Genomic DNA, 14,230 nt, shown 5'->3' with positions numbered 1-14,230 from the left:
GTAAGGAAGTCTGTTGTACAGCATTGCGGTTTTGTCTAAACCATAGGCATTAATAATGTCATGTTAAACCCAGATGCATGGTTCATTTATATTCAGATGAGATGGCTTTTTGCTCTAGAGCAGGGATATTCAACTCTTACCCTACGAGGTCCGGAGCCTGCTGGTTTTCTGTTCTACCTGTTAATTAATTGCACACACCTGGTGGGGCAAGTTTCAAAATGCAGTGGAGCTGGCTTCCAGGGTCAGAGTTGAGTTTGAGGACTGTAAAGGTTGTAGGCAATTATCATTAAAGTGTAATTGCGTTATTCTGATTGGATGGATATCAATTCTACTGCAGTTCAAGGCAGAAACCCAAGTAATAGAATATGCAATGTGTGTCCATCAAGCAGGAGTTAGAGATCTGCTTTGTGTGATGATTCTAGTCTTGTGTATTCCATACCGATATTAGGTTGAAAGGGATTAGTTAAAAAAAACATATACTTTGTACTGTAGTTATCCTCATGAATCAGTTAAATAAGGCCATAAAATTCCATTTAATGTTGAACATATTGAAAAAAAATTTTAAAGTGAGGCGAGCTAGTTAAAAAATTCAATATCGACCTTGGTTCACTAATCAAAAGATGTTTTCCTCATGGGGAGGTTAAAATAGGTGCAGTTCGTCCATAACTCAAAATGAAGTTGTTGTGTCTCTTTACTGGAAACGAATGAGGACATTATGTGACTATAATCTTGCATTTTTTTCAGTACAACAATTTTTTTTAAATAAAAATAAAGTGAAGAGAGGCACTACTTAATTACATTTTAATTAGTGATACAAATGTCAGCTGAGAATATTAAGATTGTAAAACAGGATGCTTTCATGACATGGTACTGATGAGATTCTCCAGGGTTAAACAGTTTCAAATTGAACACTGATCCAGCATCTATACACTGTAAAAACTTATTTAGGGACTACCCACCAAAATCTATGAGTTTCACATAAAAATGCAGGCTTCTGGTTCTGCTTCAATATTCAAATACCTTACTTCCTTTTTTATGTGCTCAAAAAGCATGACATTTGAAAATTCTAGTTAAGTGATAATGCCCAAGAAGCTGGTGTTTGGACGATATATTGGTACATGTATTGTTAGGCCCAAAATGAAGTGGAGGGCCAGCACACCAGCCACAAAATGTGCTGGGGGGAAAACATTTGTGCAAGGCCTGTTCTGACTAGAGATGAGCAATGTCTTCATACTTGATCTTGGGAAACTCTAGGGAAGTGCTTGTCCAGCTCAGTAAAGCCTCAAACATAAATTATCTGCAACAGTGAGAACATTCTGACATCGTGCGCATGAAACAACTGGCGCAGGGGTGACGGTTAGAGATATTTGGAACTCACGAGTGAAACGGTTCACATTAAGCAGCTTGTTGTGCTTTGAGGTGTAATGGATCACGATGAACGGATATCAAAACCGTCTGGCAAATTGACGTTGAAAGATGAGACCAGCCATTTCCACCACCGACAAAGTCATATGCACAACATTGTGAAGAAAATCTAGTTGTTTCGACTAAATATTATTAAGTAACAGGTTCCACAGCCTTTTTTTGTTTATAAAATGTTTTGGTCCCAGTGTTATCTAAACTTTTAGTTGGCCCAAGCTTGAGAGAACTTTGGCAAAAACTCAGTCAATTGAAAACAATGTTTGCTCAACTTGTCTCATACTATAAATTATTATTTAGGATTCTTTTTGTTGTTGTTGTAACAATTGGACTGAAAAGTAAATGTAAAAAAAGGCTGTGGAAGAAGTTCATTAATAATAATTAGTTGAAACAACTAGATTTATGGTGTTTTTTTTGGAAACCCTTAAAGGGAAATTTTACAATTATATCAACTTCTTATGCACCACCCCAACATCAACATACACTGATGACCAAAAGTATGTGGACACCTGCTCGTTGATCATCTTATTCCAAAATCCAAAATGGTCCCCCCTTTGCTGCTATAACAGCCTCCGCTCTTCTGGGAAGGCTTTCCACTAGATGTTGGAAAATTGCTGCAGGGACTTGCTTCCATTCAGCCATGTAAGCATTAGTGAGGTCGGGCACTGATGTTGGGCGATTAGGCCTGGCTCGCAGTCAGCGCTCCAATTCATCCCAAAGGTGTCCGATGGAGTTGAGATCAGGGATCTGTGCAGGCAAGTCAAGTTTTTCTCAACAAACCATTTCTGTATGGACCTTGCTTTGTGCACGGGGGAATGGTCAGGCTGAAACAGGAAAGGGCCTTCCCCAAACTGTTGCCACATAGTTGGGAGCACAGAATCGTCTAAAATGTCACTGTATGCTGTAGCGTTAACATTTCCCTTCCATGATGGCCAAACCATGAAAAACAGCCCCAGACCATTATTCCTAACTTTACAGTTGTCACTATACATTGGGGCAGGTAGAGTTCTCCTGGCATCCGCCAAACCCAGATTCGTCGGTCTGCCAGATGTTGAAGCGTCACTCCAGAGAACGTGTTTCCACTGCTTCAGAGTCCATCGGCGGCGAGCTTTACACCAATCCAGCCGACGCCTGGCATTGTGCATGGTGATCTTAAGCTTGTGTGCTGCTGCTCGGCCATGGAAACCCATTTTATGAAGCTCCCTACGAACAGTTATTGTGCTGACGTTGCTTCCAGAGGCATTTGGAACTCGGTAGTGAGTGTTGCAACCGAGGACAGATGTTTCTTACGCGCTGCGCGCTTCAGCACTCTGCGGTCCTGTTCTGTGAGCTTGTGTGGCCTACCACTTCGCGGTTATGCCGTTGTTGTCCTAGACATTTCCACTTCACAATAACAGTACTTACAATTTACCGGGGCAGCTCTAACAGGGCAGAAATTTGACGAACTGAGTTGTTGGAAAGGTGGCATGCAGTTGAAAGTCACTGAGCTCTTCAGAAAGGCCATTTTACTGCCAATATTTGTCTATGGAGATTGCATGGTTGCATGCTCAATTTTATACACCTGTTAGCGATGGGTTTGGCTGACAAAATCCACTAATTTGTAGACATATTTTGTATATATAGTGATTGCCAACAAAGGGTATATAACAAAGTATTGAGATACTTTTGTTATTGACCAAATACTTATTTTCCACCATAATTTGCAAATAAATTCATTAAAAATCCTACAATGTGATTTTCTGGATTTTTTTCCCTTATTTTGTCTGTCATAGTTGAAGTGTTCCTATGATGAAAATTACAGGCCTCTCTCATCTTTTTAAGTGGGAGAACTTGCACAATTGGCGGCTGACTAAATACTTTTTTGCCCCACTCTATATACGTATGTGAATGTTGTGTATAGACAGTGTGGACAGCATGTGAAAAGAAAAGGTGTGTGTATAGCGGTAGTTACAGTATGTAGGATAAACCAAGACTAGAATACAGTATATACATATAAAGTGGGTAATACAGTATGTAAGCACCATTACAGTGTTCATTGACTATCATTGACTGGACATAAGGGCAGCGGTCTCTAAGGTGCAAGGTAAAGTACCGGGTGGTAGCCGGCTAGTAACAGTGTCTGGGCTTCAGGGGCAGGGCACTGGGCGGAAGCCGGCTTAGTGGTGACTGTTTAACAGTCTGATGGCCTGGAAATAGAAGCTGTTTGTTTCTCAGTCTCTCGGTCCCAGCGTTGATGCATCTGTACCGTCTCCGCCTTCTAGATGGTAGCGAGGTCACAGAGACATGGTTTTTGCAATAATACTTTTTTGTCCACTGTGGCTTTCATTAAGTGAGATTCTAAGTGAATACTTTATCATAAAAATGTAATTCTTCAACACAATACAAGTAGTTAATAAAGCCTTATTTTGAGGGCCTAGTTTTACCCCAATGCAGTGGCCCGAATCTCATGGTTTTCAGGCCTGCAAGTCGCATTATGATGGCTTGCAAAGTGAAGTGTAATTCCTATTGGAATCCAGCCAGAGTGGGGATATTCACAGTATGATGGCTTGCGAAGTGAGGTGTAATTCCTATTGGAATCCAGCCAAAGTGGGGATATTCAACATTTTAAATGTTTATTCACCCGCAACCTGAATTCAGGCTGACTGCTGGGATGGGGAGACAAAGATATGAGATGAGGAACCAACCATTTCAGAAACCGGTGTAGGAAATCCAAATAGCAGATTGGATTAGTTTAGAAAAATGTTATTTATATTTGAGTAGGATAAGATTAATGAATCAATCAATGTACATGCATAACCATAGATATGGTTTAACTATGGTTAAGACCAACACTTGGGTTCTTTAACAATGTTACACTGAAAAATCAACACTCGGTAACACTTTCCTGTGTGGTAATTACCAAATAAATATATTTGTTGCATCATCGAGACATCGTCAAGCATCAACACTAATGTCTTCTGGTTGTTATAATTTGATAGCCAATATTCTTTCAAATCTATAAAATCCTATCAATAAATGCCATGTCCCAGCTCAGTCCATTGCCCTATGAGCAGAAGACATTGAAAAGAATACGTCTTTTTTTGGTTGAAATGATGTATTTTCAATGTCTTGTGCTCACGAGGTGGTCTTTGTCGTTTCACGGTTCTCTCATCGTCAATGTTGACTTCTTTCATCATCCCCTCAGTTGCCATGTTCCTCCTCTTCGTCTGATCACATACTTCTCCTCCTCCTCCTGCGTCATTAACTCATCCGCGTTCTGCCCATGTTCGTTCACTCTTCCTCCAGTTCCCTCGTTCACATCAGTGCTTGAGCCTCAATCTCGATGCGTTGCCAATCGGTGTTAGTCGAGGGAGTGACCCCACAGGCGGTATTTCTCGGACAGACTTTAATCTCTGATTACAGCTGGGGATATGCTCGTATGGCCATATGTCAAACGCCGTTATCCATTCTCTCTTCTTATGGGATCTTTTTAAATGTTCAGTGAATAAGGCCTTTGTGGGAATCAAACCCACAACTCTAATCAGTAGTACTCACTCTTCACTTTTCTTCACAACCATTCTTCCATTGATCACCTTTTCCATAGGCTTCTTATTGACTGCCTTCCATTAGAGATTTACAGTACAACTGCAGGTCTGACAAATAATGTAAGTCATTGACCTTCAAAACAGCCACAACAAACACACTGAAAGGACTTACACTGAGTGTACGAAACATTAAAAGAACACCTTCCTAATATTGTTACACCCCCCCTATAGAAAGGACTTATATTGTTGATTTGTTGACTGTGACTCACCATGGCAACCTGCTACAACAGGATCTGAATCGACCACCTTTTTCAATACTGAGTCCCTTCTTTTCACTCTGTTTCTATGGATATTGAGCTTAACAACCATGGACATACATCACTAAACAACTGGAAAGTTGAGGCGAGAGAGAAGGAGGGGAGGGAAGGGAGGAAGGAAGAAAGAAAGGGAGGAGAAGAGAGCAAGGAGGGAGGGAGCGGGGGGAGGGGAGAGAGCATGAGTTAGTGTTTGAGATGCAGGCCACGTTTCTGTTATGAACATCTGCAGACTTCACGGGGGAGGAAAAAGACCCCAAATCCCAGAATGTTCAGCATACTCCTACGAGACTCTGTTACCATGGTTTCTCTCCTATAAAACATCTAAAAAAGGTGTGAAAAATGACATCGGTCACGTCGTTTCGGATGCGTCTTGGGGATTTATAATGGATGGCATCCGTGAGTGGGTTGTCTTTCCAACAGGTAGGCACAGTCATTCTGACAGTTCCAGTACAGCTGTTCATTCCCTATTGTCACTTGAGTTCTAAACACAAGCAGTTCTGTCAGAAGTGCCATGACACAAAATGTAAACAAAACTGACACAAGCAGAGGAAAGATGGGGGATGGAAATTAATTAGAAAATGTATATGATATGGATTCTAAATAATATGTATGATATTCACTTTTGTAGATATACAGTTCACTCCTTATGCAGTGTGTACAGTTCACCAGAAACAACCTTCCATTTACTTACTGGATATCTGCATAATCTGTTGGGAATGTATAGGACATTCCTAACCCAATTGCATTCGTCGGGAGTTGACTTGAGATGACTGACGATTCCCTTTATGAGTCCTGAGGTATTCAAATGTTTCTCTCTGATCCTCTCTAAAGCCCTACTGTTCTACTGGGTCTTGGCCTTTCTGATGAAAACCATCAAGTTTACCAAGTACACGGAGCACGGCATCGGCCTGAGACAACTCCGCTACGGCATCACAGGACTCCTGGCCCTGCTCTACGGACTACTACTGGCTGTGGAAATCAACGTCATACTGGGCAGGGTGAGCAGCAGTGTGTGTGAGAGGGGGATGGTGTGCGTGTGCATGTATTTGTGTGTGTCATCCTAGTGTGTTTTGTGTGTACGGGCATCTGTTTTCCTCAGTATGTCTGGACGTCTCTATCCTGTCTTTTCCTCTGCTTCAATCAGCTCTCCCCTCTTTCGGTCAAGCATTTTTGTATGCCCCTGTATATCGGATGTTTATATCTTGCTGCCTACAGGCCTATTTCTGAAGTAGATCGAAGGCAGAATGTGCTAGGTTGTTGTGAGTCGTACAATCAGAGGAGTCATGCCCAAGGGGGCACAAGGGCACGTGTCACCTCCAGATTTCTGCATGACGCCCCTGTATGACACCCGCTACTTGTCCCTAATTATAATAGGATGGACTTGTTTGCCCGGATGTTTGAATGATTCATCATTTTAATACGTGGGAGTTCTGTCTGGAGATTTTCTTCTGAAAAGAATGGAGGATGTCTTGCTACAGTATTATTGTGATCAGGATTTCAAGCTCTATTTGTGTGCACGTGTTGGAGGACAACGACATATACTCGACGTGAGAATGGTATTCACGCGAGTGTGTGGGCATGCAGTTGGATTCGTGTTCATGTTGTGAGGCGTCAGTCAGGATCTTCCCATTCACAGCAGTCGCCTCTCCTCTTGGCACTATCCCACCTGGTCCGTTTGTTTCTCTTTAGCATCCCATCTTGGGTTTGAGAGCAATCAGACTATTGGGCACTTGGCAATCATTGGCATTCTTCATTGGTTTGTATTGGTTAAGATGGGGACTAATCCAGCGGAGCCTCTTCAGAGTAAGAAAGGGGAGGACCATTCTTCTCAGTGAATTTCTTTAAATAAAACGTTGAAAAACTAGACTAAAATATATTTATGTCACCAAATAATTGATTAATACACACTATTTTGCAATGAAGGTCTACAGTAGCCTCAACAGCACTCTACAGTGTAACGTTACTTATTGTAGCGAGTTTACCAACGCATTAGTTCTATTAGCTATATTGACTAGAATGTTACTTTAGCTAATATGGGGACAACGATGTAGACTGTGTGTCGTGGTTATGATATGGTTTTGCTTGGAAAGGCCTTTTTTCCTGGTCACATACAGCTGATGTGTTGTTCATTAAAGTCCACGAACGAATGGAAAAGCTGAGAAGAGAGTGCATAGAGGCTAGAATGAATACTGCGTTGCTGCTATGACCAGGGTTGTATTCATACTGCCGATTTTGTTGAAAAATGTTTCTTAAATGGAAGCAAACAAAACAGGGACGTAAATACCTGAATTTGTCCAATAGAAATTCTTGTTTTAAACTTTTGGACTAATGATTACAATCTAGATGCAGGCAAGAATGTGCAAGGCCTGTGTGCACCTAGATTGTAAACTTTCATTCGGAGGCTAGGGTGTAGGGACATTTTTTGTATCATCTAATAGCCTAAACCTATGTGTTATTGAACCGAATGAATGGAATATGAATGACAGTCATCCAACATGCTGTAATAGAGTAAGGCCATGCTCGTGGAGGGGAAAAAAGTTGTCCTCCCTCATCATAAATGGCACTGACCGCCACTGGACTAATCTCAGCACTTATTCTAATTACAGTTTATATTCATGATCACTAATGGGCAATTTGTTCAATGCCTTCATGATGCCTCGGGCTTCTACCAGAGCCATCAAACACAGAGTAGTCTATACACACATTCCTGTTTTGATAAAGGACTGTGTATATAGAGAGTGTTGTATGTTGCTTTGGCAACATCTGCAGTCAGGAAAGACACATCTGTTGGGGGAAGACTCCTCTGAGTCCCAATGTACACTGACTAACTCTACACATATACACTACATGACCCGAAAAGTATGTGGACACCCGGTTGTCAAACATCTCATTCCAAAATCATGGGCATTAATATGGGGTTGGTTCCCCCTTTGCTGCTATAACAGCCTCCACTCTTCTGGGAAGGCTTTCCTCTAGATGTTGTAACATTGCTGTGAGCACTTGCTTCCGTTCAGCCATAAGAGCGTTAGTGAGGTCGGCCACTGATGTTGGGCGATTTGGCCTGGCTCGCAGTCGGAGTTCCAATTCATTTCGAAAGGTGTTAGATGGGGTTGAGGTCAGGGCTCTGTGCAGGCCAGTCAAGTTCTTCCACACCAACCTCAACAAAACATGTCTGTATGGACCTTGCTTTGTCCACGGGGGCATTGTCATGCTGAAACAGGAAAGGGCCTTCCCCAAACTGTTGTTACAAAGTTGGAAGCACATAATTATCTAGAATGTCATTGTATGCTGTAGAGTTAAGAATTCCCTTCACTGGAACAAAGGGGCCTAGCCCAAACCATGAAAAACAGCCCCAGACCATTATTCCTCCTCCACCAAACTTTACCGTTGGCACTATACATTGGGGCAGGTAGGGTTCTACTGGCATCCGCCAAACCCAGATTTGTCCGTCGACTGGTATATGGTAAAGCATGATTCATCACACCAGAGAACGCGTTTCTACTGCTCCAGAGTCCAATGGTGGCAAGCTTTACATCACTCCAGCCGAAGCTTGGCATTGCGCATGCTGAACTTAGGCTAGTGTGCAGCTGCTTGGTCATGGAAACCCATTTCATGAAGCTCCCGACAAACAGTTATTGTGCTGACGTTGCTTCCAGAGGCAGTTTGGAACTCGGTAGTTTGTGTGTTGCAACTGTGAGCTTGTGTGTCCTACCACTTCGCGGTTGCTCCTAGACTTTTCTACTGCACAATACCAAATCAAATCAAATGTATTTATATAGCCCTTCATACATCAGCTGATATCTCAAAGTGCTGTACAGAAACCCAGCCTAAAACCTCAAACAGCAAGCAATGCAGGTGTAGAAGCATGGTGGCTAGGAAAAACTCCCTAGAAAGGCCAAAACCTATGAAGAAACCTAGAGAGGAACCAGGCTATGAGGGGTGGCCAGTCCTCTTCTGCCTGTGTCGGGTAGAGATTATAACAGAACAATGCCAAGATGTTCAAATGTTCATAAATGACCAGCATGGTCAAATAATAATAATAATTGCAGGCAGAACAGTTGAAACTGGAGCAGCAGCACGGCCAGGTGGACTGGGGACAGAAAGGAGTCATCATGCCAGGTAGTCCTGAGGCATGGTCCTAGGGCTCAGGTCCTCCAAGAGAGAGGGAGAGAGAAAGAGAGAGCGAGAGAGAGAGAATTAGAGAGAGCATACTTAAATTCACACAGGACACTGGATAAGACAGAAGTACTCCAGATATAACAAAATGACCCTAGCCCCCCGACACAAACTACTGCAGCATACAGTGCCTTGCGAAAGTATTCGGCCCCCTTGAACTTTGCGACCTTTTGCCACATTTCAGGCTTCAAACATAAAGTTATAAAACTGTATTTTTTTGTGAAGAATCAACAACAAGTGGGACACAATCATGAAGTGGAACAACATTTATTGGATATTTCAAACTTTTTTAACAAATCAAAAACTGAAAAATTGGGCGTGCAAAATTATTCAGCCCCCTTAAGTTAATACTTTGTAGCGCCACCTTTTGCTGCGATTACAGCTGTAAGTTGCTTGGGGTATGTCTCTATCAGTTTTGTACATCGAGAGACAGAATTTTTTTCCCATTCCTCCTTGCAAAACAGCTCGAGCTCAGTGAGGTTGGATGGAGAGCATTTGTGAACAGCAGTTTTCAGTTCTTTCCACAGATTCTCGATTGGATTCAGGTCTGGACTTTGACTTGGCCATTCTAACACCTGGATATGTTTATTTTTGAACCATTCCATTGTAGATTTTGCTTTATGTTTTGGATCATTGTCTTGTTGGAAGACAAATCTCCGTCCCAGTCTCAGGTCTTTTGCAGACTCCATCAGGGTTTCTTCCAGAATGGTCCTGTATTTGGCTCCATCCATCTTCCCATCAATTTTAACCATCTTCCCTGTCCCTGCTGAAGAAAAGCAGGCCCAAACCATGATGCTGCCACCTCCATGTTTGACAGTGGGGATGGTGTGTTCACGGTGATGAGCTGTGTTGCTTTTACGCCAAACATAACGTTTTGCATTGTTGCCAAAAAGTTAAATTTTGGTTTCATCTGACCAGAGCACCTTCTTCCACATGTTTGGTGTGTCTCCCAGGTGGCTTGTGGCAAACTTTAAATTACACTTTTTATGGATATCTTTAAGAAATGGCTTTCTTCTTGCCACTCTTCCATAAAGGCCAGATTTGTGCAATATACGACTGATTGTTGTCCTATGGACAGAGTCTCCCACCTCAGCTGTAGATCTCTGCAGTTCATCCAGAGTGATCATGGGCCTCTTGGCTGCATCTCTGATCAGTCTTCTCCTTGTATGAGCTGAAAGTTTAGAGGGACGGCCAGGTCTTGGTAGATTTGCAGTGGTCTGATACTCCTTCCATTTCAATATTATCGCTTGCACAGTGCTCCTTGGGATGTTTAAAGCTTGGGAAATCTTTTTGTATCCAAATCCAGCTTTAAACTTCTTCACAACAGTATCTCGGACCTGCCTGGTGTGTTCCTTGTTCTTCATGATGCTCTCTGCGCTTTTAACGGACCTCTGAGACCATTACAGTGCAGGTGCATTTATACGGAGACTTGATTACACACAGGTGGATTGTATTTATCATCATTAGTCATTTAGGTCAACATTGGATCATTCAGAGATCCTCACTGAACTTCTGGAGAGAGTTTGCTGCACTGAAAGTAAAGGGGCTGAATAATTTTGCACGCCCAATTTTTCAGTTTTTGATTTGTTAAAAAAGTTTGAAATATCCAATAAATGTCGTTCCACTTCATGATTGTGTCCCACTTGTTGTTGATTCTTCACAAAAAAATACAGTTTTATATCTTTCTGTTTGAAGCCTGAAATGTGGCAAAAGGTCGCAAAGTTCAAGGGGGCCGAATACTTTCGCAAGGCACTGTAAATACTGGAGGCTGAGACAGGAGGGGTCAGGAGACACTGTGGCCCCATCCGATGATGCCCCCGGACAGGGCCAAACAGGAAGGATATAACCTCACCCACTTTGCCAAAGCACAGCCCCCCTACTTCACAATACCAGCATTTACAGTTGACCGGGGCAGCTCGAGCAGGGCAGAAATTTGCTGAATTGACTTGTTTAAAAGGTAGCATCCTATGATGGTGCCACGTTGAAAGTCACTGAGGTCTTCAGTAATGCCATTCTACTGTGCTCGATTGTATACACCTGCCAGCAACGGGTGTGGCTGAAATAGCCAACTCCACTAATTTGAAGGGGTTTCCACATACATTTGTGTATATACATTTGAAGTCGGAAGTTTACATACACCTTAGCCAAATACATTTAAACTCAGTTTTTCACAATTCCTGACATTTAATCCTAGGACAAATTCTCTGTCTCAAGTCAGTTAGGATCACCACTTTATTTTAAGAATGTGAAATATCAGAATAATAGTAGAGATGATTTGATTTCTTTCATAACATTCCGAATGGGTCAGAAGTTTACATACACTCAATTAGTATTTGGTAGCATTGCCTTTAAATAGTTTAACTTGGGTCAAACATTTCAGGTAGCCTTCCACCAGCTTCCCACAATAAGTTGGGTGAATGTTGGCCCATTTCTCCTGACAGAGCTGGTGCAACTGAGTCAGGTTTGTTGGCCTCCTTGCTCGCACACGCTTTTTCAGTTCTGCCCACAACGTTTTTATGGGATTGAGGTCAGGGCTTTGTGATGGCCACTCCAATACCTTGACTTTGTTGTCCTTAAGGAATTTTGCCACAACTTTGGAAGTATGCTTGGGGTCATTGTCCATTTGGAAGACCCATTTGCGACCAAGCTTTAACTTCCTGACTGATGTCTTCAGATGTTGCTTCAATATATCCACATAATTTTCCTGCCTTATGATGCCATCTATTTTGTGAAGTGCACCAGTCTCTTCTGCAGCAAAGCACCCCCAGAACATGATGCTGCCACCCCCGTGCTTCATGGTTGGGATGCTGTTCTTCGGCTTGCAAGCCTCACCCTTTTCTTCCAAACATAACGATGGTCATTATGGCCAAACAGTTCTATTTTAGTTTCATCAGACCAGTGGACATTTCTCCACAAATTATGATCTTTGTCCCCATGTGCAGTTGCAAACCGGAGTCTGCCTTTTTTATAGCAGTTTGGAGCAGTGGCTTCTTCCTTGCTAAGTGTCCTCCTCTTCGTCTCCTCTAGCATCTTCACAAGGTCCTTTGCTGTTGTTCTGGGATTGATTTGCACTTTTCCCACAAAAGTATGTTCATCTCTAGGAGACAGAATGCATCTCCTTCCTGAGCGGTATGATGGCTGCGTGGTCCCATAGTGTTTATACTTGCATACTATTTTTTGTACAGATGAACGTGCTACCTTCAGGCGTTTGGAAATTGGTCCCAAGGATGAACCAGACTTGCAGAGGTCTACTATTTCTGTTCTGAGGTCTTGGCTGATTTCTTTAGATTTTCCCATGATGTCAAGCAAAGAGGCACTGAGTTTGAAGGTAGACCTTGAAATACATCCACAGGTACACCTCCAATTGACTCAAATTATGTCAATCAGAAGCTTCTAAATCAATGACATCATTTTCTGGAATTTTCCAAGCTGTTTAAAGGCACAGTCAACTTACTGTATGTAAACTTCTGACCCACTGGAATTGTGATAGTGAATTATAAGTGAAATAATCTGTCTGTAAACCATTTTTGGAAAAATGACTTGTGTCATGCAAAAAAGTAAATGTCCTAAATGACTTCCCAAAACAGTTTGTTAACAAGAAATTTATGGAGTGGTTGAAAAATTAGTTTTAATGACTCCAACATAAGTGTATGTAAACTTCCGACTTCAACTGTATAGTGCATGCAAGCTTGACTATCTTGGTAACTGTGAGAAGACAAGAAAACACTCTTTATCATACTGGAAGACGTCTTGGGAATTATTTTTGCAGATATAAATTAAACCGTGTGAAACTATACCCTCAAATGTACTGACAAGATGCAGTAATGATTGCCACGTCCTATGTATTGAAAAGGTTTTGGTTAGACTTTTTAGATGTGCACTTAGAAAGAAGAAAAAAAGTAAGTTTAAAGCTGAGATCCGCATTAGGGGAAACAGCGCCACTAGCTGCTCCAGGCATATTTGTTATTCTTTTTGTTTTGTTCATTACACGGAGAAAAGGAGCTCCGGCTTCGTGGTAAATAAAAATGTGTAGTACCTACTCTACTGTTCTATCGCGTGTGCAGTGATGTCCGGGGGAAAAAATGGTGTTCGTAACGTCTCTGTTGTTGTAATATCACAAATGGACGTGGCAGTTTCACCACCACAGATTCCAACTTTAAGAAACATTTTCTTTTTAAAGCTTTTGTTTTACCTGGTGGGCATATTCTCTGTAAGTGTTTGGAAGTTATGTGTCTATGCTGCAATTCTTCAGTAACCTAGTTTCCCCCAAACTGAGACTCTCACTGCTAAACTGAACTGACTCTGTTACATTAGTGTTTCACTCTGTCGTCCAGTTTCAGCGCTCTGGGTACCAGGAGTGTGCCTCGTTCTTAGACCTAGTGCAGGCCATAATACTTCTCTTCAACAAAGCTCTAAAGCTGAATAGCTCAAGTGAACACAGTTCAGAGTTTCTTATTTCAGTGTGTGATACAGGGAGGCTTTGCCAAGGCATTGATGCATTTGCAAAGACACGACCAGGCAACCCATAATTTAATACACAACAGAGCAAGCTTCCCTGTCAGATACTCTACATCACACATAATTATCAGACACTATCTGTCATATCCATTAGCTCACAGTTCCAATCATTATCTCTCAAAAACTTGGCAGGCTTAAGTTTGTGTTGCCAAAACTGTATATACGTTAGTGAATAGTTGCGTAGTTCGTTACGTTGTTCACATTTGTATTCTAAGTTCTGAATATATTCATTATTTAGGCTCTTTCTCTTTTAGTGAATCCTCCATCTGTCTTTTT

General features: G+C 41.9%; 1 protein-coding gene across 1 annotated transcript in view; it reads left to right on the top strand.

Annotated features, from left to right (window-relative positions):
• The window catches only part of LOC135509585 (ATP-binding cassette sub-family C member 8-like), a 144,069-nt gene that overhangs the window by 24,136 nt on the left and 105,703 nt on the right, over window positions 1-14,230 (top strand). The window contains exon 5 of the mRNA XM_064930362.1: window positions 6,092-6,258. Within this exon, the coding sequence (XP_064786434.1) occupies window positions 6,092-6,258 (167 nt within the window). The remainder of the gene's footprint in view (window positions 1-6,091; window positions 6,259-14,230) is intronic.

The sequence above is a fragment of the Oncorhynchus masou genome, chromosome 22 (assembly GCF_036934945.1).
Source record: "Oncorhynchus masou masou isolate Uvic2021 chromosome 22, UVic_Omas_1.1, whole genome shotgun sequence".
Taxonomy (NCBI): Eukaryota; Metazoa; Chordata; class Actinopteri; order Salmoniformes; family Salmonidae; genus Oncorhynchus; species Oncorhynchus masou.
This window is presented reverse-complemented; position numbering and strand designations above follow the sequence as displayed.